This window comes from Danio rerio, chromosome 13, assembly GCF_052040795.2.
Source record: "Danio rerio strain M-AB ecotype USA chromosome 13, GRCz13ab, whole genome shotgun sequence".
In the NCBI taxonomy this organism is placed as follows: Eukaryota; Metazoa; Chordata; class Actinopteri; order Cypriniformes; family Danionidae; genus Danio; species Danio rerio.
This window is the reverse complement of record NC_141033.1, coordinates 26,534,458-26,558,234: the sequence shown is the minus strand read 5'-3', so window position 1 is coordinate 26,558,234 and position 23,777 is coordinate 26,534,458. Positions and strand designations below refer to the sequence as shown.

The window sequence follows — 23,777 nt, the reverse complement described above, 5'->3', positions numbered from 1 at the left end:
CTTTAGAACTGACTCAAAACCAACACATATCACTGTATGAGCATGTACTTCCTGACTAAATGAATGAAATGCGTGTTTTTCAACCGAGGCAACCCGGGTACTGAAATATAACTGGCTTATCGGGTATTAGACAGGTTAAAGCAACCAAAAACATAGACAATCGTTCCATCACATCATTCACATTTTTAAAAGCAGAATATCTGACTTAAGCATTGTTTTTCAGATAAACAAGAGCGTTCGCTTGGCATGCTTCTTTAATATCTGCAAACATATTATGGGGTTTTTATGCTTTAGAAAAGTCAAAAACTTGATTACAGCACCTTTAAGAATGAACAATGTGATTTTAAATGTATATTACAAAAAGAAAAGTGATGTTTACCTTACATTTTTAATACCATAAAAAGGGCACTTTAAAATCTTGTAAATTTGCTTAGAACTGAAGGATTGAGGCACACTAGTCTTAAATCCATCTGTTAAACACTTACCTAAGCTGGTAATGAGGAACACATGCTCTTTGTTTACTCCTGAGAGGCTCGGCTCCTGTTGTGTTACCCTGATGGCAACAGGCCGTGTGTGTTATTGGAAGTGTGTTTTTGGCGGGGGTGAGTGTTGTGTCGCTGAGTCTTGTCTGCTGTTCACACCACACCACTGCTCTAATTAAAAAAAAATTAGAGTTGCTTGCCAATCGATTAATGAATGATGCCTTTCTGTGCAGAGCTGCACAGTATCTGTTTTTCTCATCGGCTCAGTGTTTAAATATGTTGTTTTTTAAACTATTACAACAAGGTGTATCTGCCTTACATTCATATGAGGATGAATTATAGATGCTTTTACTGCCACATTTGATTAATTTAAAGTTACAGAAGATTTAGGTTTCAAATAAATACACATTTGTTTTACATTTTAAATTCATCAAAGAATATTAAAAAAATGGATTTTCAATTTTTTTAATAATATATTCAGCAGCAACAAGCTTGTTTTTACTAATTCTTTTTTATTTTTTTGATAATTAAAGATGTTTCTTAGTAGTTGAGCATTATTAATTTAGTATAGGGCTGGGCTGATAAACGATATATCGAATTGCGATACAATTTATGTCAATTTCAATATCAAGCTCTGGACTTTTATCATTCTATATTGATTCAATCACACAGCAGAAATGAGAAACTAAATGTGGGAATCTAAAAGGTTGTTGATATTAAAAATGTAATGGTTTTTTGGCCACCTAAAGATTTTTTTGGTCGAAAATATTACGCCTCTTACACGGTATCTGCCTTAATGTCTTAAATTAAAAAAAAAAAAAAATTTAGGCCTTAAAAATTGTTGAATTCCTTGAAATACTGTGTTGTATGCCATAAATAATTTTAAACATGTCTTAATTTTCCTCTGTCCAAGTAAAGCTACCCAATTGGACCGGCATCCATCCAATCACCAACAATCCATCTTAATAAAATCAGGGAAAGAAATCTAAAAACAATTACACAGTTCCTCATGATAACAAAGCAGTTTATCTCTTTGCGTTACCTTCCATTCATACAAAAACTATTCACAGAAGTAAGGGGGAGTAGACATATTTATAAATAGGCATGAAACTTAAGGTTTTATAACAGAAATCCAGTAGATCGAATAGAAGTTAAACTCAATCAATTTGGACCAAAAGCCAACAAATATATATTTTTGATAATTAATTTAATTCCTTCTACAATAAATATACTTTTCACTATGTTAAACTTGTCATTAAAAATAGTTTTTACAGCTACACTTTTTTTTTATTTTGACACATTGAAGGATGTCACTAAGAAATAATTACATTTGCTTTTTTTTGTTTTTTATAAGATTAAAATTGTATTCATAATGGTCTTCAAAGGCTCCTAAAGTTGTAAATTTGACTTGATTAAACCTTCAGATACACTGCATTTAATGGACCCTCTAGTATGTGTGGCTTCAGTCATTGTTGGGGTACTCTTTTTAAATCCGAAAGCATTAACAACTTCTATTGAAATGTATTTCATTATCATTCAGTATGGATAAAAATGATCAAGACTACTTTTTTGCCATATCGCCCAACCCTAATATAGTATAACAATACTTTAAATGCAATTTAATACACATATAAACAGCTTCTTCTGAACAGGCATTTAGAAGAACATTTATTCTTGTAGTTTTTGACTTGAGTGGTAACACTGGTAGTATTTGCGAGTTTATTTGGTGCCATGCTGGGTGGTTGGAGGCCAGCAGAGGAAAATGTGCCAATAGGATATGCTCTAAAAACTGTTTGTCTCCAGTGAAAGCCTCCATTCTATTAAAGGCCCACTGCACAGTTATTCCTCTCGAGACCTCCAGCAAACAGGCCTATAAATGTGTGCTGGTCCCTTAATGTTTTACTGAGAAGCCCAAGAGTTTGGATTATTACATATGCAATGAACTGGTTTATGAAATAAATGAAAATTTTGAATGTACACTTAATGCCACTGTAATACAGCTTGTGATTATGAATCATGAATGTAACTTCTCTGACTGTAATGGAATTATATTTAATGTGTAGCAGCATATCTCTTTTTGATATACATTTAAACAAATCCAGAATGAAACAAAAAAAATTGACATGTAATTGACATGGCTGGGCGATATTGCAAAATAAAATCGATAATTATTGAATATTTTTTTAACAATGATTTTATGAATATTAGGAATTTTTAATGTAACCATTTTATTTTCATTTACCAACATTACTAAAAGGCAAATAGTTCTCTTAGTCAAAAACAAAAATATTTAAACAAAATATTTGATTTCTTTATAATAAAATAAACATAAGTGTTAAACAGACTCTTAAACTTGATCAATAAAATGTTAAAAATTGTGTGAAATGGTAAAAGCGTAAATACTGAACAATCAAAGCTAACTTAAGGTGTGAATAGTAATGATACAGTAAACCTCAAACTCTGTCAACAACACAAAATATGATAATCAAACCTGAGCTTTTAAGTAAAGGAACCAATCATCATTATTGAAATACATACTGCAACATTTCAAATTGTGAAGTTAAAAGACTATATTACCTGCTATGCTGAAAGATCTTGCACAAAAAAAGAAGCTAAAAAGCCACTCTGGCAACATCCTTTATTTACAATCTCCTCACTGCTACTATACGGCACTTATGGACTTTGCACTCGTGCTCCCCTGGCATCTCTCGTAACTAGGTTACCATCAACCATTTTCTCAGAGGACGACAATCGGACAAACTAAACGCTCCAATGCAAGTTCATAGGGAAAAGCAAAAACCGCTGCAGTGGATAATTAGTCTGCCGTTATTACTGAAATGTGTATATTCCATACAAAGTGTGAAGCAGATTGGTTAGTTCTACTTGCCTGAATCGCGGTGCGGAAAAGTTCAGATGTTTTTTTTTTAACTGGGTGCAGCTGGAAAATGTGTTTGGTTTACATGCGCATCGCTTGCATAATGTGCGCGTTGCTCCCGCATGTGCGTCATGCAAGTCATGCGCCTCCACTGAAAATGACAAACTAACACCCAAAACTTATTGGCACTGCCTCCAAGGCGTGTGCTCAGCAGCCACATTTTAATAAAACTATAGCGCTTTATTACCGAAACTTAATACTGAACTTTTTGTTTTGATATTGACAATGGTTTTTTTAATGTGGTGTTCAGTGGTGTTTAGTCAATAAATATTGTTACAGATTTTATCGCCCAGCCCTACCCATAAGTCCAAGGCACTCAAAGTAGGTGAAAATTTTAAAGCTGTTTTTTTTTTTTAATGATATAGCCATGTCAACAAAGGATTTTTAACTTTTTCAACTTTTGAGTGCCTTTGACTTATGTTTTTTTTTTTACATAGACTTTTTTATTTAATTTTTAATTTTGATCAAATATTATATCATAATTAAATTTTATAATATTTTTTATTAGAATAAATGCTTGTTAAACACTTATGAAACACTCAAAAATGACTTTAGCTGCCTCTTCAAGCTACTTGTTTAAAATAAATTATAACAAAACAATTCTTTTTTTTGTTTTTTTGGACAACTTAATTTATGTTCATAATATTTTGAAAAATATGTAATATTTTCTGAAAGTGGATATTAACTACTATTTAAAATGGTCTTGCTGCGTTTGGTTACGTTTGATGTTGCAAATGATTTCAACTTCAAATAAATGCTGTCCTTTTGAATTTTTCTATTCATCAAAGTATCCTGAGAAATTTCTTTAAAAATAATTATTCTGTGATGATGACACTGATCTCATCCCCGTTTCTGAAGATAGTTTTGAGTGTCTGATGGTGGGCTCTTGATCCTGACCTGTTGTTTAACAGTAGCGAAGCAGGAATTGACCCCTGCCAGGCATCCAGTGGCCACAAAATCGATGGCATCAGTGCAGAGGAACCTTTGTGCGCTCTTAGCCTGAATGAAAGGTGCTGGGAAACTAGAGGATTAGCCCTGCCGCTGTCAAATTAAAACCTCTGGGAGATAAACAGTGTGTGTGTTTAGGTGGATGAAACCCTTGTGTGTGTGTGTGGGTGTGTGGGAGATGCAAGTCCGGAGAGTTTAAGCATGCATGACCTCCTGTCCATCTCAGCCTCAGAGAAGCATTAAATTAATGTGAGCTTAGAGCTTCTCTTAGGGCGTGAGACTTTATTCAGGTGTGACTGCAGGGGAACACACTACACTAAAAAGCCCGCTATCTAAATACTGCCATTCTCATTTTATTTATCAATTTTAGCTGTATAAACACTAAAATCGATTTTTAAAAAACATTTTCATAGGAAAATGTGCTCGGGATTGCACATGGTAAACTTGTTGGCACAGAGGTAGATGTTCTCAGTAGTTGCTAGGCGATCGCTTGCAGGACCAAGTCAAATGAGACTCTATGATATTGTTATTCCTTATAAATATATGTTGCATAAACTTTTTTTTTTAACCTTTAATAATTTCACCCAAAAATAAAAACTCTGTCATTATTTACTTACCTTTTTTAAAACCCTATGAATTTTTTTTTGATTCTGTTGAACACAAAAGAATATATTCTGAAGAAAGCTGAAAACATGTAACCATCAACTTCTATAGTATTTTTTCCTACTATGGAAGTCAATGATTACAGTTTTTCAGCTTTCTAGAAGAAAGAAACTCTTTGTTGGTACCACAATAAGGAGTACATGATTTTATTTTTTGGTAAACTATCCCTTTAAAAACATTTTTGGCGCTCCAGATACCTTACAGTGAATTTTTTTTTTAAACATACTCTTTATATATTGACTTATTAATAATCTTGTGCAGTGGAATGTTTCTACATGTAACCAGTTACTACTAAATAATTGTAAGTTATAAATTGATGTGTTTTTTCTCTCTCTCTCTCAGTTGTCGTCATAAGCAGTGGAGAACAGATCTACCTGCATCCAGTGTGGTCATTACTTTCCACAATGAGGCCCGTTCAGCCCTGCTGCGCACTGTCATCAGGTGGGTCATTACTTGTCAAATAACTATTTGCAATATTACAGCAAAACCTTTTTTTTTATTATTGTTTATTCTTTTAATTTGTTTCACTTTGAGACTTAGTAGTTTCACCTTCACAATCAACATAAAGAGCTTAAACGCACACATCCATTCCTATGTTTTATGTTTTCAGTGTGCTGAAGAAGAGTCCTCCTCATCTGGTCAAGGAGATCATCTTGGTGGACGACTACAGTGACAACCGTAAGTATCCTCATGTTTAGGCCACAGCTAACCGTATGGAGCAACACTCTATTAATCTAACTATGAAGTTATGTGCCCAGGGAGCCGCGTTCATTTTTGTCTGAAATACATTATTGGAGCACGTTTTCTAATACTTGCCATTTCTCATACATCCACCAGATCTCAATCTCAATGTCCTTCTTCAGGGCTCGAAACGGTGACCGTTTTGGTTGCATATGCACCCCAATTTTTATCTATGCGACCTCAAAAATACATTTGGGAGCATTTGTGTGAGTGCATAAAATTGTTGTTGTGCAACAGGTTTTCGCAGCAAAATGTTCACTACATGCGCAGGAGGCATTCACGCATTATGCATCTGCAACAAAAAACTCCAAGCGCAGTGCTCAGGAACCGTTTTAAGCAATTGACATGTCAACTTGCTGCAGCAAACTAAGCCTGCAATGCCTGCCTCACCTTTAATCTATTCTTATTGGCCCACTGTGTTAGAACAGAACGCGAATGAATTGGTTAATATCAGCTGTCAATCACTCAGTTCCGATGACCAGGAGCAACAGCTGCAAAAAGGTCTGGATCAGATAGAATGAAAACAAAACTGGCAGATTTAGTTTAAGAAACCATCTAAAGTTACAAGTAATGGCACATCTGATTAGTGATCATGTGCTGAATGTCAATTCAGCATTTACACTTTTCAAAGAGTGGATAAAAGACTTCCAGTGGTTAAAGTATAATATGAAAATGACTAAAGCCAGTGGGACACAGTTTTCAGGTAACAGCGTTTGCCACTGAATCTACACATAAAGCAGGAGATGTTCTAATGTTATTTAATCCTTCATTTAATCGTCGCAATGCTGTCAGTCTGTTAATATAAAACATGTAGTAACGGTGCTAATCATTTTTGGTGTGTGCGATTTTTGAAGTTAGGAGCACCAGTGCTACCAAGAAAAAGGTTTAATTTCGAGCCCTGTTCTTATATGGTAAGCCATTTTGACATTTAATCTATAACCAATACTAGTATCTATTTTCATTCAGATGAAACGTCAGGCTTATTCTGCACAGAATAAGTACTAGTACACAAGTACTAGTATCTATTCATTTTGTACTAGTATCTAATGATTAACTACTAGTATATACAAATATAGTCCCAGCTGGAATACATACTATTGTCATGATTTCTCCGTGACAGATCCCATAGAAATCAATTGGAAAATATAAATTTGTTACTAGTAACAACAGAATAGTTAATAGTCACTATTAAAATAAGTGCTAAGTACTATTATCTAATAATTAAGAACTAGTATCTTTTTAATAAGTACTAGTACCTAATAAGTACTAGTGCCTATTAAATGGATATGAGTATCTAATGAGTACCTACTAGTACCTAATTAATAAGCACTAGTATCTTATACATAAGTACTAGTATCTATTTAATAAGCACTACTATCTAATGAATGTGTACTAGTATCTAATGAAAAAGATGTAGTGTCTAATGAGTAAGCATTAGTATGTTTTTAAAAAGTACTAGTATCTAAAGAAAGGCACTAGTAAATAACGCATTAGCACTAGTATCTTATGAATAGGTACTAGTACTTGGTGGAAAAGATACTAGCATTTAAAAGTAGGCACAAGTAACATGAAAATAGATACTAGTATGGGCTATTGATTTAATGTCAAAATAGCTTGCCATACTTTATCATGCACATCTGTGAGAGAAGCCAGTCGGATTGTTGTGTATAATATTTTAGCTTGATATTGACTGACCCACCCACCCTCTTCTCTAAACCCAACCGATAGTGCTTTCGAAAGTAAAGCTTTTATCATATTTTCACACAGTTTTTGGGGGGTTTTGTTTTACCTGGTTTCTGGAACAATCCTTCGCTGAACTCGAACCCCAGTCAAAGTCTCATGTTTCAAGCCTTACATTGTTCAAAGTTAGTTTGCAAGCAAACCAGTCATGGCTAAAAAGCTGTAAATATGGTGGTAAGCAGTCAGGGGTGTACCGCCCCATTTCATTCACTTTACTCACAAAATGCAGCCATATGTACCTGCGATAGAGCTGCACGGTTAATCTGAAAAAAGATTTCGATTCAACCCCCTGGACGATCTTAAGGCGGCAGCACAAGTCTTCACATTGTTTTACATGTGTTGCTCAGCGACATGGACGCCTCCAAATGGTGTTGTAAGTGCCACATACTGTATTTATAAGGTATATTTCTACCTAAAAGGTCATTTCTGTCTTTACGTAATGATGTATTTGCAGCTGCAAAATCACACATGACGTGAGCTGCTGCACATGAGCTGTTACGACAGAAAGGGCGGGCGTGCGCCTACTTAATGACAGATATTTGCGTCTACTTTAGTGAACAGAACCTGCATTGGCTGTGAATAACAAGTAATAAAGTTGTAAATAACATTTAGTTAGTGGCACAGAGTGATGGTTTGAGAGTCGTGTGGGAAGTATGAACATCACTTAGCGGCGAAAATGAAACCGAAAGTGTGCACATCATTTAAATAATCATATTGCTTTTTAGAGTTATGATTGCCACAAGCGTTTAAAATGTTTTTCTTTCTTAGCGAACAGTGTTGTGCATGAGAATAAATGTTTAACAGTGTTAGTATAACTACTCTAGCCTATATAATGTTAAATATATTGCAAGAGGGAATCTGATCATGACAAATGTCTAATTTTACCAGTGAATACATGGTCAAATAATCTTGTCAATGAGAGATAGCAAGCATACGTCTCAAACATAATAATTCAAAATCAGAATTATGAATAGTTGTATTCTGATGTCATCACTTTACTGTGCATTACTGACCAGGACAAGTTTAAAGTCTATTCAATTCCACCATTCAAAGTCTATTCAAAATGGAGCATTTGAACTAACACTAGACCTACACATAATGTTTTACCATATGCTTGAGAAATAACAATAATAATAGCCTCCTCATATTAACCTTTATTTTACATCTACAGAATTGTGAGAAAATTGATCTTTATTTTAAGCAAAAAAATAGTGATTCTCATTTTAGCCAGAATCGTGCAACTCTTACTCGCGAGCACATATTTCTTAGTTTTTAGAACTGTAGCTTTAGGCACATATTCCCTATGAGCCTCTATTGAATGATCCAGTCTCATAATCATTTTTTTTTTTTTTTTGGTAACTGTGTACCCTGTGGTACCTCATAAATACTGTACATCTGTATAACAGAATAGCATAAAAGTGCGTCTCATAATTCTGATTGTGTAAAGTGTGTCATATTTTCTCTAGAGTCACACTTTTAGTTTTTTTTTTTTTGGATGCTAAAGCCCTAATTTGACCTCTTCAGATGTCTGAACTCTGCATGAACCCTGTCCTGAAGCCAATGCTGTCCTGCTTTATAACACTCTGCTTCAGGGAGCCTGATTGCCACTGTTCTTACTAGTCTAGATTTTTCTTCTGTCTTTTTTACAGGATTGGGATCTTGACTTTGCTTATTGCCATTTAAAAACACTGTTGTCTTAAATTGTTGGATATAATGCACATTTCATACTAAAAAATGTACCACTATTTGAGCTGTTGCTTATTCTATTCTTTTGTGTGGTAAATGTTAATTGTTTTTTTTCTTTGTGCTAATAACCTTGACTTATGTATGTGTATGTGTGTGCGTATTTGTTTAATTTATTTTAAAAAAAAAATTAAATATGCATTTTATGTTTTTGGATTGGTTTTGTTTTGCTTTACTTGTGTAGTTGGTTTTTTGTTTTGTTTTTCTTTGGTTTGGCTTTGCTTTCCTTGGCTTTGGTTTGTTTTGCTTTGCTTTTTAACGAAACAAATGTTTCCTTGCTTTTGAACTACACTGTAAAAACAATGTTGAATTTATTAATTTTTTTAAAAGGTGAGTAAACCCATTGTTTTAAAAGCGGTTAACTTTACTTTTAAAAAAAAATTAAAAATGAACGTATTTTTAGTGAATGTATTGCCTTAAAATTAGGTAAAATGAGCTGCATGCATAATAATAAAAATAAGTCAACTTAGAATTTCTAAGTTAAAATGAGTTTACACACTTTTTTTTTAGTAAAATTAACTTGTAGTTTTTAATGCAACAGAGTTGCTGTCTTTTTTTGTCTTTACTCCCCCCCCCCCCCCCCCCCAAAATTTTTTTACTTTCTGTATAATGCACAAGATATTTCAACAATACCAAACCACTTCTAATTCAAATCAAAACAAATGCGCCTAATTTCTGTATCCTTGAACAAATTTATTATTCATTGAATTTAAAAATATTTTCTGACAGAAGGTTTTAAAAATATAACTCCAAAACTGACAATTATTCCAGGCTTCAATGAAATATGAAATGTTGATCATACTGCAGTTTTATGAGAAGTATCTTGAGATATAAGTTATGTGATAATTCTTAGGCCATTTCTTTATGGGATTTATTTTTGCTAGCACTTTCTCAGATTTTTCAAAGAAATTTTGTCCCTAGTTCCATTCTTCAAAGTCCAAAGGGAAGCAAAAAAAAAGTGCTTTTCTCAGTCATATGCAACTGCGCAAGATGTGCCCTTTCTAAATATATGATGACATTTGTAAAATTGTGTGGACTTTTTGTTGATGAAGGACATGGCACATCTCACCACATTCCTCTTGTGTATATTAACTACAGCATATAAAACAGAAGAGATGTATTGCTCTGATCACTCGATCTGACATGATGTTTTCTCTGGCTTTCAGCTGAAGACGGTGCCTTACTTGGGAAAATCGAGAAAGTCAGAGTCCTGAGGAACGACCGTCGAGAGGGTGAGTGATTTATTACACTCTGAATCGCAGTAACAGTCTTAAAAAAAAAAAAAAAAAAATCCAAGTAAAAAATACTGTATACAAGGACCTCTGGGTCTTTGCTTCTATAGAAGCTCTGGTCTAGTTGTAAAAATTATGCATGTATACAAAAAACTTTTTGTTGAGACTAATTGTGACCAGTCTCAGCATGAAGTCATTAAAAGCACTGCAACTTCATATGAGCAAATATAGAGAAAAATAAAAGCAGAGGAAAACGAATGGTCTGTTGTGAGTGTATTTTTGGAAGGTGTTTTAAGTATCTGTCAAGTAAAATGGAAAAAAAAAAAAACTCTGTCGCCACAAGTGCAGTGTGTTTATTTGATTCCAAAGGCTTTTTTTTCAATTATTATTTTTAAAAAGTATATTTTTTAACACAAGTAACTTGCTGGTAAAGAACTAAGGCCCAATCCCAATTCTATTTTTTTAACCTCAACCCCATTCCCTACCTCTTCCCCTTAGCCCTTAAAATAGACAAGAAATGGGACAGCACTACAGCATCTGCACACGTCACGAACTTCTACTTAATACGAGATCGATGATGGCGACTGCTGTAGATTTTTATTTTGTTGTATTTATCTTCAGGAAATTACAGAAGGCTACAATATTAGTGATGTAATCACTACAAGAGATATTATTATGGATTATAGATGGCAAAATTTAGTTTTTTTTTAAACACAAACACTTATGAATGTGTTAAACATATGTTTGTTGCTGTAAAAATTCATAAAAATGCCAAAATATACTAATTTGTGCATTTCGTGACTTGCGTGTGGAGCCATGTTGCCATTGTACTTGGTGTATTCTGGAAAATTTGAGGTTTCGAGTGTGGTCCTGGAAAATCTGTTTCAAGGGCTTTGTAGCCCTTACCCTTAGCCCTACTCCTTCAAGCTAAAGAAAATTGGGATCCCCTTTTACATAAACACAAAACTAGGGGAAGTGGTTAGGGGAAGGGCTAGGGGGTAGAATTAGAATTAACCCTAAAGTTTACTTCTGTTCCCTTGTTGAGATTCACAGTGAGTTAAGGTTAAATTACATGTGAGGGGTTATAGCAACAAATTTTGTTGTGCAATGTTATTTTTGTTTATTTGTCTTGTTTTGTATCTTTGTTTTCATTTTTAGTCTTGGTCATTTTTTTTTTTTCAATTTTATTTGTTTGGTGTTTTTGCCTGATTTTGTTTTATGGATCTGTTTTTGTTTTTAGTACTTGTTTAAAATTTGGTTTTGTTTTATTAAAGTGTGCAAATTCATTTATAATATTTTATTATGTAATATTATTTATATAATATTTTAAAGTGTATGTGTTTTTGTTGTTGTTTTCTTCAAGTTAGTCATATTTAGTTAGTCATTAGAGGCAAAATCTAAGGTGGCCGAGAGAGCTTAATGTGCTGCAATTTAAGAATAAACTTGCAAATTACAAAAAACGGCAACAAATTGAGAAAAGATCTTCATCCATTTGGCAATACACATGCTGCAAATCCTCACTACTCCAACACAAACAAATGAACAACACTTGCAAAAACATCAGAACACAACAGAAATGTGTCAAGTGGAGTCAGAAGCGTGACCATTAAGATGTAGCATGCTCAATTAGGATGTAGGTGATCTTTGAAAGGTGAGCTTTCTGTTTGTTTATTTTAATATTCCGTTTCCTGTGTATTTAGTATTTATAAGCCTTAATAGCCATAACCTAAATTGCTGGGTCCATCCTATTTTGGGGTCTCATTGAAACATTTCTGTTGTGTTGTGAGAAAATGCAGTGAGTTTACGTTAAATGTTTGGGTTGTGTGAAAATGCTGTGCGTTTTCAAAAATGTGTATGCTTGTGAGGATTTGCAGCACGTGTACTGTTAAATGGATGAAGATCTTTTCTCAATTTGCTGGTGTTTTTTCTAATTGCATGTGTTTTCTTAAAATACAGCATGTTATGCTCTCTCTGCCTCAAAAATTACATGCTGGGCAATACATTATAGACTCCTATATTCCTCTGAGCAACAGTTTTTAATGATAAAGCTACATTTTGTATTCATAGTAAACAGCTAATTCCGCCTTCCGGTGTAATTGACCTTATACTTTACTAATAATAGACATAATACTTCACCATTGTGGGCATCAAATTGTTACTTTTTTCAAAGTGACATTTTACCATACTTGTTAGAGTCCTGGTACTTTTACCTTTCTATGTGTGACTATATTAGGTTAGAATGCAGGGAAAACAACCTTATGTAGTTCAGATTGCATCAGTGCTTTGAGTATCAATCCTCAATCCTCTCTCTCTCTCTTTCTCTTTCTCTCTCTCTTTCTCTCTCTCTCTCTCTCTCTCTCTCTCTCTCTCTCTCTCTCAACTGTGCATGACAAATGTCCTTTTTGTGATGAAAGAGAGACAATTTTTCATTGTTTTATGCATTGTGAAAGACTGGGGTCTTTATTCAATTTATTGGTGGTTATTTTCCTTTCCGTTGATGAGATGTTTACAAAAACTGTTTGTGCTTGGTTTTAAATATGGAAAGAAAGAAAAAGGAAAAGGGTGTCTGTTAAATTTTATATTAGGACAAGCAAAAATGGCCATATACACGAGTAGGAGGCACAAGATTTTGTATGAGACCAATCATAAAGTTGAATTGATTTTTAAAGGGCTTATCAGAACAAGAATAAGGCATGATTTTAATTATTATTACTAGTATTAAATAAAAGTGTATTCAAAATTAAAAAAATTCTCTCTCTCTCTCTCTATCTCTCTCGCGCTCTCTCTCTCTCTCTCCCTCTCTCTCTTTGTGTGGTGTGTTTTCAGGCTTGATGCGATCTCGAGTGCGAGGGGCGGATGCAGCCACGGCCAGTGTACTGACCTTCCTCGACAGCCACTGCGAGTGTAATGAACACTGGTTGGAGCCCCTGCTAGAAAGGGTTGCTGAGGTCAGTCATGTGTTTTTTCCTCTCTCTTTCTTATACTTTTTTTTTCTCCTCCTCACAAACAAGGAGAAAAACATTGCCTCTTACAGTTCTCAGATTTGGCAAATTAACCATTGTTTTTGGAGCCTGTAATCAAACATGCTCATTACAGCAGCAGACGTGTAACAGCTCACTGCAATTGCAAATGTCAGGCCGAGATGATAACAGAGAAGAGTCCATGAGAAGTTTTTGTGTTTTCTTTGTCTGTTGGTCTTGACACACACACACACACACACACACACACACACACACACACACACACTTTACTCTCTGTGCTGTATTGTTATACCTGTTTGTATTCAGTCCTACTCAAACAAGACGTGGGGAAAAAGTAAGAGGAGGGAATCTGGTGTCATCCTGCATTGTGTTTAAGTGTAGATAAGACCACAGAATGTGTGTGTGTGTCTTGTGTTTGCTGTAGGTGTGTTGAACGCAAGTAAACACACCTCAGTGACGGATGTACAGGTCCGGTCTGGTTCAGGATCAAACGGATCTTTTATAATTGGCCTAAGAGAAATATTTGCTTCCATTACTGTACATCAATATGCACGGGTAATTAATCTTGTTGCTTCGAGGCTCACAAAGAAAATAACAGGGAGTAAAAGTTCAAGATGCTGAATGTACAAATTACAGGCATAAATGTAATAAGAGTTTTCATAATGACATTTATATTGTTAGGTGTCTTCGTTTCCAGTCGGATGAACCAGATAAACACATAATCAGATTGTGAAGTTAGTGACCCCAGAGTTTATCCAAGCACTTCATCATGCTCAATATATCAAGCATGAATTAAGTGCCATCCTGCTTTTGGAGGAGTACGTTTATACAGAACTTTTACTGAAGCGAAATAATTATTGTAATTGGCAAATGTATTGTACTTGACTACATTTAAAATCTGATCTGGTAAAGAGTTGAAAGCCTTTTTCTTTAGTATATCAGTTATGATTTTAGCTAACATTCAAAAAAGGCTTAAAGTCTGTGACTGCCAGAACTTCAAGAGTAAAAATGGATACCAGAAGCTGTCAATCAAAGGTAATAATGTTAAAAGAAATCTTTTAAGAAATATTTCATAAAGCAGCATAATTACATTGAATTTTCACACAGTACAGTTCTGGTTATACGTTTACACACTGCCCCTTTATATAATCTTTATGTTTATGTCTCTTAAAAAAAAGAGAGTTAGCAACATAAAAGAGTTGCCTAAGCATCATAAACGTTTTAAATCGATTTATTCTTAGCCAACACAAAATAACGATAACATTCTTGCCCAAAGACAACAAATAAACGAATCTCAGACAGTTACATAAATCTCCAAAAAGAAAACAATACAAACTAAACAAAGAACAACAAAAATAATGCTGGCTAAAGCTATGTCCCTTCTTCTCTTCATCGGTGTCCTCATTTAAAATTCTTCCAATTATTCCCCAACAACAAGCAGGTTTGCCCACCTCCGGAAGAACTAGAATGATCTATATATATATATATATATATATATATATATATATATATATATATATATATATATATATATATATATATATATATATATATATATATATATATATATATTACATCCATCTGTAAATATCACCATAGTTTTTCTGTAACTGCACTTTATAACTTATACCTGTGTCCTGCACTTGCTGCTATTGCCGACCGACCTACCTACCTACCTACCTATACAACAGTTCTGTCTGGTTCTTAAATCTGATTGGCTGATAGCCGTAAGATATTTTGCCAGTAACGGCAAACAAAGGCTTAGAAGATAAAAACTGTTGAACGTGAATAAGAAGCTGAAAAACGAAAGCATCCCTGTTTTTAAGGTGGACTGGATAGAGCCAATAGGAAGCCGCGAATAAGAAGTTTTATTCAGCCTCGTCTCTCCTTAACGCAAACTCAACACCTGTATGGTAGTGACTGCGATGCTTTTTTCGCGGTAAATTATTGTGATATTGTAACGGTGGCTTAATATTGGATATGCATTGTGTATAAATGTCATATCCCGTTTAAGAGGAGCTTTAAGATGTAAGGACCTTATTGGTAAGCATGCATGTATGGAAGCACAGTACAGTTCAGGTCGCTCTACCGCTGTATCCTTCTTTTATTTCAATAATGTAACATGTTATTTTGCGACAAATGTTTGAGTCTTTTTCTTTTCCTTTTGCTTACTCATTGTCGTTGACATGTACGTAGTCGACAGCACTTGGGAGAAACGCATAAAGGCAATAGGAAGTGCGAAATAGTTTCTGTCTGCTTTTTTTCCATTCCTGTCACTGGGTAAATGTGGGACACCTGGCACCCGTCACAATACCGATGGCAACAGTGAAATACTGTAGACTGTAATAGACTGTTGGGAGATATCTCTGTAGACGGATGGCATTTCATGTCACATTCAGCCTTATAATCTTAATGTAAGCAAAATCAGCTGTTTTGTCATCATTAGACATTACACTACCGAGAATCATTTAAATACTAGCTCTGAAGTGACATTGTTGAATTAGTAACAGCTTTTGCTGTTCTGACGTCAGCTGCAATGTGAATAAATGGCGGAAGAAAGCTCCTCATACAAAAGGGTTTTATACTCTCTATGTTTGATTTTCTTTTTTATATACATGATTGTGCCGTTGAACTGTTGTATAAACGCAATATCACACTTGTAGCAGTGCAATATGTCTGTATATCAGCACTAGGGGGATGCCAGTACTGATATACAGCCATATCGCACTGCTACTTGTGTGATATTGCTCATATATCATGCATGGCTTTCCACATGTAGACTTTACTTGGGCAGGCCGCCTAGGTATATTTAGTGTGCACTCATATTATGCTATCCGAACCACGCACATTTCCCAATCATTTGAGAAGTGTGAGTGCTCTGAATCGGGCTCAGGCGCAGTTCAGTTGGTCGGCCCTGGCCCGGTTGGAAGAGGTGTGCCAGAGCATGGTTCACCTGGGCTCAGGTGCAGAACGCTTGTAGTGAAAGTGCAAAGCGTGCCTGAACCCGAAAATGAAGACGAGACGTGACTTTTACGGGATTGTTTCATATGGATTTTTTTTTTCATTCTTACTGTTTAATGAACGCAAACTGTCGTAGAATATTAAAGACGCAAACAACTCACTGCAAGACAGCTGCACCTTTAGCAAATCTCCTAATTCCTGCAGCACAAGGACTTTGATCATTTATGAGCGTCAAAAGTGGCTGATCTGTTCAGCGAAATAATGCCACTGCATCTCAAATGACTGAAAGGATATAACTAAAGAAATCTCCACTGTGCTGTGCGAGAGCGCTTCTTACCTAACTGCACGTCAGTGGTTAAGTAACCGTGCTCAGGCGCGAATGCAATGCAAGTGTAGGCTGTCGGGGGAGATGGGAAGGGGATACAAGTGTGCTTTGACCTGATTCAAGGCAACTGTACATAGTGCAAGTACGCCCTTGTTGACATGTTTTTGTTTTTTTATTATTATTATTCTCCTTTCACACTTTTTTACACTTACATCTGCCCAATTTAAGCAAACATCCGTAATCAATTAAATAGTGGAAAATCTTCTCCCGTTTACCCGTTTTGTTCTGTGCGCGTGACACCTGTCAACACTCCCACTGACGGTCTCACGTGCTCCGCAGACCCACAGACATGCACCTTTTTGGGACTTAAAAAATTTCTAAAGCTCCTAAAAAGTCCAATATTCAGCTTTTGCTTTAATTTTCTAAAGCTGTCATTATGCGTTTTTGCATCATCTTTTATTTAAGCCTACTTTCGATTGGCTTCGCAGCTGACTTTTGAGAGTAAGAGAAGCATAAAATTCTTTTTTCTTTTCTAAACGACTCAGAAAAACTTTACAGTATACTAGGAGAGGAAGAAATGACTGGTTCAAACTGGCTGCAAAATATATGTACACCATTAATAATGATTAATCAATGCATTTGCCTTATTTAATTAATCTACATGTTTTAATCTTGTAATCATTATCAATTTTAGAGATCTGTTTTTTTATTTCTTTTTGTCATTTATTTCTCATTTGATGTATATTTGATTATTTTATGGTGTCAGTATATTACATATTTTATTAGTCTAAAATGCTTTGGCATTCAAGTTTTCTTTGAACTTGAAAGAAAGAAGCAGATTAGAATAGTATTCTAATGAATAGTATAAAAGTAAGAGAAATAGTGGATTTCTTTTTTATTTCAACAGTTTTTACTTTAACCCATCGAAAAGATGTATAACAGTGTCATAATAAATAAAATTGTTGTAAATTTAAGTATGTTTTGTTTGTTGCATATAGTCAATTATGTATGTCATGTGGGTAAATGCTGAGTTTCCATCTGACTACCACCGCAAGTATATTTCAAACCTGTGGGAAGCACTGTACATATGTATGCATGTATGTGTGAATGTGTATAATTACAACAAAATTTAAACCATTTAAATATATATATATATATATATATATATATATATATATATATATATATATATATATATATATATATATATATATATATATATATATATATATATATTTAAATATTATTCTTTAATAATTTAGCTTGCACTTTATTCATAAACTGTTTAAATTAAAGTGCGACATGATTGCCCAAAAGCTTGCCCTCAATCAAATGAACAATATTTGTAGCGTTCATTGTATTTGCTTCATTGTGCGAGAAGAATGAAGAAATGCATTTTTGGTACATTTTACATTTGTTTGTATTCAACATTTCAGGACATTCAATTATTCTCACATCAATATAAAGACAAAATAGATGTCAAATGCTAATTTTGTTAGTCAGTTGTCTGCTTTTTACTAAATAGAGGTGGTGGTTTAATAATTTAAATGATTACTTAATTTGTCAAGGTCTTGAGTTTATATAGCAAACAATATTACATTGCAGTGTGGGGACAAATTAATGTAATTCACACTTAAATAGTTGACATTGGGAGGATTTGATTTGTTGAGGTGTCTCAGAATTGTCATGATAAATATTGAGTGATGTCTGAGGGGCAGTACACTTTTATAATTAGTGTTCAATTCTCCATGCCCATCACATATAGTTGATTCCCAGTCATTTCTGGAGTATTAATTCATGCAGTTTGACTTAAAATACTCCAGTGATGTGGCAGCAGAGCTCAGGAGCTAAATGGAATTTTCGCAGGTTTTTCTGATGGATTTACTGTGATTCGTAACAGCAGTGCAGTGCGCATTTCTTAATTCCAAAATCAACACACGTCAGGACTTTTAGCAATTCTGGTATCATTTGATTGTCTCTATCATTAATTCCACATCTTTAAAGATAGCATTGAGATGTAATCTGTTTTCATACTGTCAGCTTCTCTTTGAATCATTCATTTTTCTCTGCAGGATAAGACTCGGGTTGTGTCGCCTATCATAGATGTCATTAATATGGACAATTTCCAGTATGTGGGGGCATCTGCAGATCTTAAAGGAGGTAAAACTTTTTTGATCAGATTTCTTGTCAACAGTGAAAACACTCTTTGTAACTGCCTGTTCCACTGAATTGTGTCTGTGTGTCTGCTGTTTATTATACAACCCCAATTCTAAGAAAAAAAAGAAGGATCTGTGTTTGGAATTCTCTTTAACTTTTTATTGTATTTACAAATGTCTAAAGAATCATTTCCCATTTCTCACTGGCATTTAACTTGCATTTTACTTGATAAAATCCTTAAAAATACAAAATAATATTTTGTGTATAAAATGTATTTTGTGAATATAACCTCTTTTTTGAAGATTGCAACAAACTCCAAAGTTGGGAAGAGGCAAAATAAAAGTAAAAAGGCTATACAATTTCCAAATTACACTGTTTGAAACATTTTACAATAAACTGATGAACTGAGGATTTTATCTTTGGGTATAAAAATAGTTTCAAACTGGACCTTATTTGGTACTTATAAACAGAGTATTGCCACAATCTCTCCAAAAGCTGGATTCAGCTCATTGTTTTGTCTTTTTCAAGTTGTGAGAATTGTGAAATAAATCAAACATCACACACATTCAATGAATCACAAATTAATTTAGCTCTTTCACAAACTACAATTTAGAATGTTGTGAAAAGATAATCCAAATATTTTTTTTTGCAATTTTATCAATTAAATAAAGGGTAAAAATAATCTTGATATTTCAAAACATCCAAACGTTTTGGGAATCAGTGTTTTATAATTGCATCAATTTGTGTTCGTACATTCACTGGCCACTTTATTAAGTACAATGTCCAACTGTTCGTTAACACTAATTTCTAATCATCCAATCACATGGCAGCAACTCAATGCATTCAAGCATGTAGACATGGCCAAGACCAAGCAACAGAATAGGGGAAGAAAGGTGATTTAAGTGACTTTAATTGTGGATCCTTCTAAGATTTTCAACCATCACTAGGGTTTACAGAGAGTGGTCTGAAAAAGGAAAAAATATCCAGTGAGCAGCAGTTCTGTGGGTTCACATGCCTTTTTAATGTCAGAGGAGAATGGCCAGACTGGTTTGAGCTGATTGAAAGGCATCTCTGGATTGCCAACACGTCAAACATTGAGGTAGATAGTCTACAGCAGCAGATTACCCCGGGTACCACTCCTGTCAGCTAAGAACAGGAAACTGAGGCTACAATTTGCACAGGCTCACCAGAATTGGACAATCGAAGGTTGGAAATACGTTGCCTGGTCTGAGTCTCTATTTCTGCTACAACATTGGTACGGTAGGTTCAGAATTTGGCATCAACAAAATGAAAGCATGGATCCATCCTGCCTTGTATTAATGGTTCAGGCTGGTAGTGGTTGTGTAATGGTGTGGGGGATATTTTCATGGCACACTTTGTGCCAATTAGTTCCAATTGAGCATCTTGTCAACGCCACAGCCTACTGAGTATTGTTACTGACCATGTCCACTCCTTTACGACCGCTGTGTACCCATCTTCTGATGGCTACTTCCAGCAGGATAATGCATCATGTCGTAAAGTGCAAATCATCTCAGACTGGTTTCTTGAACATGACAATGAGTTCACTGTAATCAAATGGCCTCCATAGTCACCAGATGGACCAAAATGTGTGTACTTAAAGGTGTACCTAATAAAGTGGCCGGTGAGTGTATATACATGTTTATGTCTCATGCAGCAGATGTCAGTTGTATTACAGGGCTGTTTTGTGTGTGTGTGGCGCATTTAAATGTGTGTTTGGAGTGTGAGCAGTACAGAAGGAATCTGTGTGGCAGCTCAATGACGAATCTCAAAAAAGAGGAAATGTCCTTTTGCAGTGGAAAACCGTTTGATTGATTTTTGTCTAGGGGTTTAGACATAATGGCTCTTTCTCTCTGTGTGGAAGAGCTTTTCTGAGTCTTCTGGATGCAGGGGTAATAATATGGAAATGGGTCTATCCATGTTGGTATCACTGTGTTTTATAAAGAAGCATGGCTTTTAAAATTCATTTTATTTATGTAAGCTTCCCCCCCAGCATATTCTGGGTGAATGAGAGCTCTGTCTTGGTTAACCGACATTCAGATGTTCTTCTGAAATGTAAAAATGTTATAGTGTTCATTTAAAAATCCTATTGTTATTCAGAATGGAATGATGCACTATAGGAAGTAGAGGCTACATTGTTGTTCATTTGAAACAGTGCATTTCAAAAAACAAACGAATCATTGACTCAACTTAAAATTGTAAGGCTGTAAATATGTAACTTGCTGTACAGCTTCTTTTTTGTTGACTCAAATGTGCTTGGGTTAAAAGTTGACTTAAAAAAAAAAACCTGTAGCAAGTTGCCTTTTAATTTTAAGTTGAGTCTACTCTTTATATTTTACAGTGTAGAACTGTTTGAAATATTTTGACTTTAAGAATTTCTAGTGTCAGTTATGCTTAAACTTAAGCTTAAAAACAGGGTTGACTTAAACTAAACCAAAATATTTCATACCAGCTAAATATGGTCAATAGCTAGGTAATAACTAGGCCCACACAAGATCTGCGCATGCAGAAATCTGTAGATTCTTAGCCCATCATAGAGTCTATGTGTTTTACTTGTGTAAATGTGTGTAATTGTAATTATTATTTTATTATAAAATAATTTATTTTTAATAATAAAATTATTAATTTCATTTCAGTAATATTCAGCATTCACTTATTGTGATGATAATAATAATATTAAAATGTTCATATGATTTATTTAGAATACAGTTTGTACATTACAATACATATTTTGTAAAGTTATTTTTTCGGTCTGTTATATTGTATGAGAGACTTTTAGCAAATAAGTGAATCTAATCCGAGTTGTTTTATAAACATTAAATAAAAGTTAAACATGTATTATTATTTTTTTATTTAATTTATTAAGTTTTTAGTTATGATATTCCTAAAACTATTCTGCATTAATCGGCATATTTTGAACAAAATTCTCAGCAGAAGTAGCAAACAATGTCCACCGATTCTGTCTGGCCCTAGTCATAACTTAGTACTACACATTAAACCTATAGCAGGTGCATGTTATGAAATATCTCTCAATTAAATTAATTAAAATGTGTGAGCTATTGTAGGTTAAGGTTTTATCTGAGCACCTGGGAAACTAAAATCTCTCCCATGAGTTAGAATATATGGAAATTTGAGTGCTTTATACAGGGTTGTCCAAATTCGGTCCTGGAGGGCCGGTGTCCTGCAGATTTTAGCTCCAACTTGTCTCAACACACCTGCAAGGATGTTTCTAGAAAGCCCAGGTGTTTCTGCTTGGGGTTGGAACTAAACTTTGCAGGACACCGGCCCTCCAGGACCGAGCTTGGACTTGCCTGACTAAATGTAATCTTGTTTATCTGCACACTAAACTGTGATTTTTATTTTCATTTCCTTATTTCATCTTTTAAAGCTACTGAGTCTCAAATTCTATACTTATTCTTGTGTACAGCCAACAGAAAACAAGACTCATGTAGGAAATAAGATGAACATTGTGCCAGCAGCAAGCATTTACACAGAACCAAGCACATAAACCCCAAGATTACTTAACTTTAATACTGTTCTTTTGCTGGCTGGCAAGCACTGGGTTTTGTTTCCTACTGCAAATGCAAATGCAGCTTTAATCCAGTTTTGTGTATCATGTCTTTCTGCTGCATCTGAACATTTGCATATTATGCAGAAGATGCGTGCTGCATAAAAGTAGTATACTAGTTAAAGTTCTACAATAAAGTAGTAAAGTATATTCTTAAGGGATAGTTCACACAAGCATTTTAAATGTACTCTAAATTTACTATTTATTTGCCCTCAATTGGTTCCAAACCTTGCTGAACCTAAAAAAAGAGATATATTTTGTAGAAAGCTGGAAACAAGTAATCTTTGACTTCCAAAACATTTTAGTCTTCTGAATATTCAAATTGTTGTTCAACAGAAGACAGAAACCCATGTAGGTTTGTGACAAGTAAATTTTACATTGAAGTAAATGATGACAGAATTTTCAGGTTTTGATGAACTATCCCTTTAAAGTATATGCTATTGTGTGATTCTGAACAAATGTTCATTCTTTTTTCATTAATGAATTTGTAATATAACTAATCTGCCTCTTTATCCTCCCACCTGACACATGGCTGAACATGGCAATGAGCCTACTTTTACTGTAACATCACTTGAGCTTTCAGAACTTGATCCCTAAAGTAATGTGTCTAATCTTTATCCAGGTTTTGATTGGAATCTGGTTTTTAAATGGGACTACATGACCCTGGAACAAAGACGAGCTCGACAAGGAAACCCCATCGCTCCTATCAAGTAAGAAAGCAATCGTGAATCTGCTGATGTGTAATTGTCAGCTGCTTTGCGATTTTATTACTATTATTCTAGGGATTTTTTTTTCTCATTCTATATTGGCTGTTTAATGTATTGACTCTTTTGAAGTCTAACTCCAGCTGTTGGTGCTCAGTATAGTTTTGATTTACAAAGACTTTGTACTTTTGAAGACTGAGTAAAATACTTTTACCTACTGCTGCTGATGATGTCATTGCTATGTATGCATTGCATACTGAACTGTGATTGGTTTTCAGACCTAAGTGGTCATGTCTATAACACTTATATTTTATATATTTCTTTTACATATTTAGGCAACTCCATTTTTAGTGCTGGTAATAATCTGAAAATGCGAATCTAGATGCATCAAATTTTCATGTAAAAATGCTATCAGATTTTGAACAAAAGGGAAAAAAGCTCAAATAAATAAATAAATAAATAAAATGTTTTAAATATTAAAATATTTCAATATAAAAAAATTGTTAAAATAAATTTTTGTTTTTAGAGTATTGCTGAATAACCAAAAATTATAAGATTTGTTTGTAGAATAACTGCTGC

At 34.4% G+C, this 23,777-nt stretch overlaps 2 protein-coding genes across 3 annotated transcripts in view; both read left to right on the top strand.

Annotated features, from left to right (window-relative positions):
• cog2 (component of oligomeric golgi complex 2) overlaps nt 1-23,777 on the top strand; it is a 198,537-nt gene that overhangs the window by 79,131 nt on the left and 95,629 nt on the right. The gene's annotated exons all lie outside the window — the stretch shown is intronic.
• The window catches only part of galnt2 (UDP-N-acetyl-alpha-D-galactosamine:polypeptide N-acetylgalactosaminyltransferase 2), a 180,791-nt gene that overhangs the window by 137,590 nt on the left and 19,424 nt on the right, over nt 1-23,777 (top strand). For both annotated transcript variants that reach the window (NM_001128351.1, XM_087278403.1), the window contains 6 exon segments: nt 5,371-5,469; nt 5,639-5,706; nt 10,419-10,484; nt 13,311-13,432; nt 18,824-18,911; nt 23,117-23,204. In NM_001128351.1, coding sequence (NP_001121823.1) covers nt 5,371-5,469; nt 5,639-5,706; nt 10,419-10,484; nt 13,311-13,432; nt 18,824-18,911; nt 23,117-23,204 — 531 coding nt within the window.